Source organism: Cajanus cajan, chromosome 11 (assembly GCF_000230855.2).
Source record: "Cajanus cajan strain Asha chromosome 11, NIPB_CcT2T_4, whole genome shotgun sequence".
Lineage (NCBI taxonomy): Eukaryota > Viridiplantae > Streptophyta > Magnoliopsida > Fabales > Fabaceae > Cajanus > Cajanus cajan.
The window spans coordinates 12,642,593-12,644,959 of NC_138527.1; the positions used below are offsets into that span (position 1 = coordinate 12,642,593).

Here is a 2,367-nt window from a genome sequence, read left to right on the forward strand (position 1 = left end):
CATTTTCCTTTAGCGTTCCCTAGCTGCTTCCTAAGCTCTCGGAGGATGACCTTGTTGGCCGCTTCGGCATGGCCATTGGTCTGGGGGTGCTCTACCGAGGTCGGGAGGTGTTTAAAACTGAGCTCTCGAAGGAAGTCCTCGAAACTTTGTGCGATGAACTGCCTACCATTGTCGGTGACAAGGGAATGAGGGATGCCGAACCTGCATATGATGTTTTTCCAAGTGAATTTTTGGACATTGTCGGTGGTGATCTTGGCGAGCTGGCACGCTTCAATCCACTTGGTGAAATAATCAATGGCCACCAGGAGAAATTTGAGTTGACCTTTCGCTGGGGCAAAAGGTCCCAAGATGTCCAATCCTCACTAGGCGAAAGGCCACGGAGACATCATCTGGTGGAGAGCTTCTGGTGGCTGCCGATGTGTGTTGTCGAACTGTTGACACTCTTTGCATTTCTGTATGTAGGCCTGGCAATCTGACTTCAAGGTAGGCTAGTAGTAACCAGCTCGGAGTACCCTGGTCGCCATTGAGCGTGCTCCAGAATGCATGCCGCATATGCCTCGGTGGATTTCTTCGACGACGTAAGCGGCTTGAGGTGTGGTCAAGTACTTGAGCAGGGGGGTGGAGATGCCGCGCTTGAACAATTCATCCCCGACAATTACAAATTTAGCCGTTTTTACCCTCATTTTTCGAGCTTCATCTTTATCCTCGGGCAAGGTTCCTGACTTCAAGTAATTCCAAATACATGCCATCCATCCCAGTTCTTCGCTGTTGCTGGTGTTGACGATCTTATCGTCCAAACTGGGTGAATGCAAGGTTTCTTGGATAACGGTCTGATGTTGTCCAGGTCGCTTGGTGCTGGCGAGCTTTGGTAGGAGGTCGGCCCTGGTATTTTGTTCTTGCGGTACGTGTTGTATGGTGAACTCGTCGAAGGATGAGATCTGGTGGGATGCGACGTGGAAATACCGCTGTAGGAGAGTATCCTTGGCCTGGTATGTCCCGTTGAGCTGCTCTACCATGAGCTTTGAGTCGCTGTTGCAACTCAATCTTCGTGCTCCAAGGTCACGAGCCAGCCTTAGCCCTGCGAGAAGCGCCTCGTATTCCGCCTGGTTGTTAGTTACCTTGAAGCTGAACTTGAGGGATTGCTCCAAGGTGACTTGATTTGGTCCTTCCAAGATGATTCCTGCACCACCACCCTTAGAGTTGGAAGACCCGTCAACATGTAAAATCCATACCTGTGGTTTGTCGGCCGAGGTTGGCGTTAATTCGACTATGAAATCGGCCAAGCATTAATCTTTCAGAGCCCCGCGACTTTCGTACCAGATGCCAAACTCAGACAACTCGACTGACCACGCTATCATCCATCTAGCGAGCTCTGGTTTTCTCAGGATTTGCTTGATCGGGTAGTCGGTCTTGACAATCACCTGGTGGCTTTGGAAGTATGGTCGGAGGTGCCGAGCTGCGGTGACGAGCGCCAGTGCAAGCTTTTCAATAGTCTGATACCATTTCTTCGCGTCTTGGAGGACTCGGCTAATGAAATAGGCTGGTGTCTGCACTTTCTGGTTCTCTTGCATTATAACTGCGCTGATTGTGCCTTCTGCCACGGCTAAGTAGAGGAGGAGGTCGGCTGCGTGATCCGACCTCTAGAGGATTGGCGATGTAGTGAGAAGGCTTTGAAGCTCTAAAAATCCTCCTCGCAACGATCTGTCCACTCAAATTTTTTTGGCTTTCGTAGTAGACTGAAGATGGGCCCTGCTTTTTCTACGAGCTTGGGGATTAAACGGGATAGGGAAACCAACCGTCCAGCCAGGCGTTGAACTTCCTTCACCGTTTGAGGACTTTGCATCAGGATGATGGCTTTGCACTTTTCCAGGTTGGCCTCAATCCCCCTGTTAGTGATCATAAAACCAAGGAATTTACCTCCCTGGACACCGAAGACACACTTCTCTGGGTTGAGACGCATGTTGTGTCTCCTGATCTAACTGAAGACCTCGGCGAGGTCGGCAGCATGACCCTCGGCCGAGGTGGTTTTGACCACCATGTCGTCAACGTAGACTTCCATGTTTCTCCCGATCTGCTGGTGGAAAACCTTGTCCATCAGCCGCTGGTAAGTAGCCCCTGCGTTTTTGAGATCGAATGGCATCACCCGGTAGCAGAAATTGGCGTGGTCGGTGATGAATGATGTGTGCACCTCGTCTGGCGGGTACATCATGATCTGGTTGTACCCTGAATAGGCATCGAGAAAGATGAGGAGAGCATGCCCGGATGCTCCATCGACCAGCCTGTCGATGCTCGGCAAGGGGTACGAGTCCTTGGGGCATGCTTTGTTTAGGTCGGTGTAGTCGACACACATGCACCACTTCCCCAAAC

The 2,367-nt window shown here is 51.1% G+C and overlaps 1 protein-coding gene across 1 annotated transcript; it reads right to left on the minus strand.

The window, feature by feature from the left end:
• Nucleotides 1–488: 488 nt before the first annotated feature.
• LOC145953375 (uncharacterized) lies at nt 489–1,571 on the minus strand. The gene is made up of 2 exons (XM_083067314.1): nt 1,422–1,571; nt 489–1,193 (listed from the first exon to the last, which is right to left on the minus strand). Exons 1-2 carry the CDS (start codon nt 1,569–1,571, stop codon nt 489–491), a joined length of 855 nt encoding a protein of 284 aa, XP_082923440.1.
• Between the last annotated feature and the right edge of the window lie 796 nt (nt 1,572–2,367).

Coding starts and splice junctions, on each gene's coding strand:
- LOC145953375 (XM_083067314.1), bottom strand. CDS start 1,571: ATGCAAGAGAACCAGAAAGTGCAGACACCAGCCTATTTCATTAGCCGA. Junction 1,194..1,421: donor CATACTTCCAAAGCCACCAG/GTGATTGTCAAG, acceptor TCCAACTCTAAG/GGTGGTGGTGCAGGAATCAT.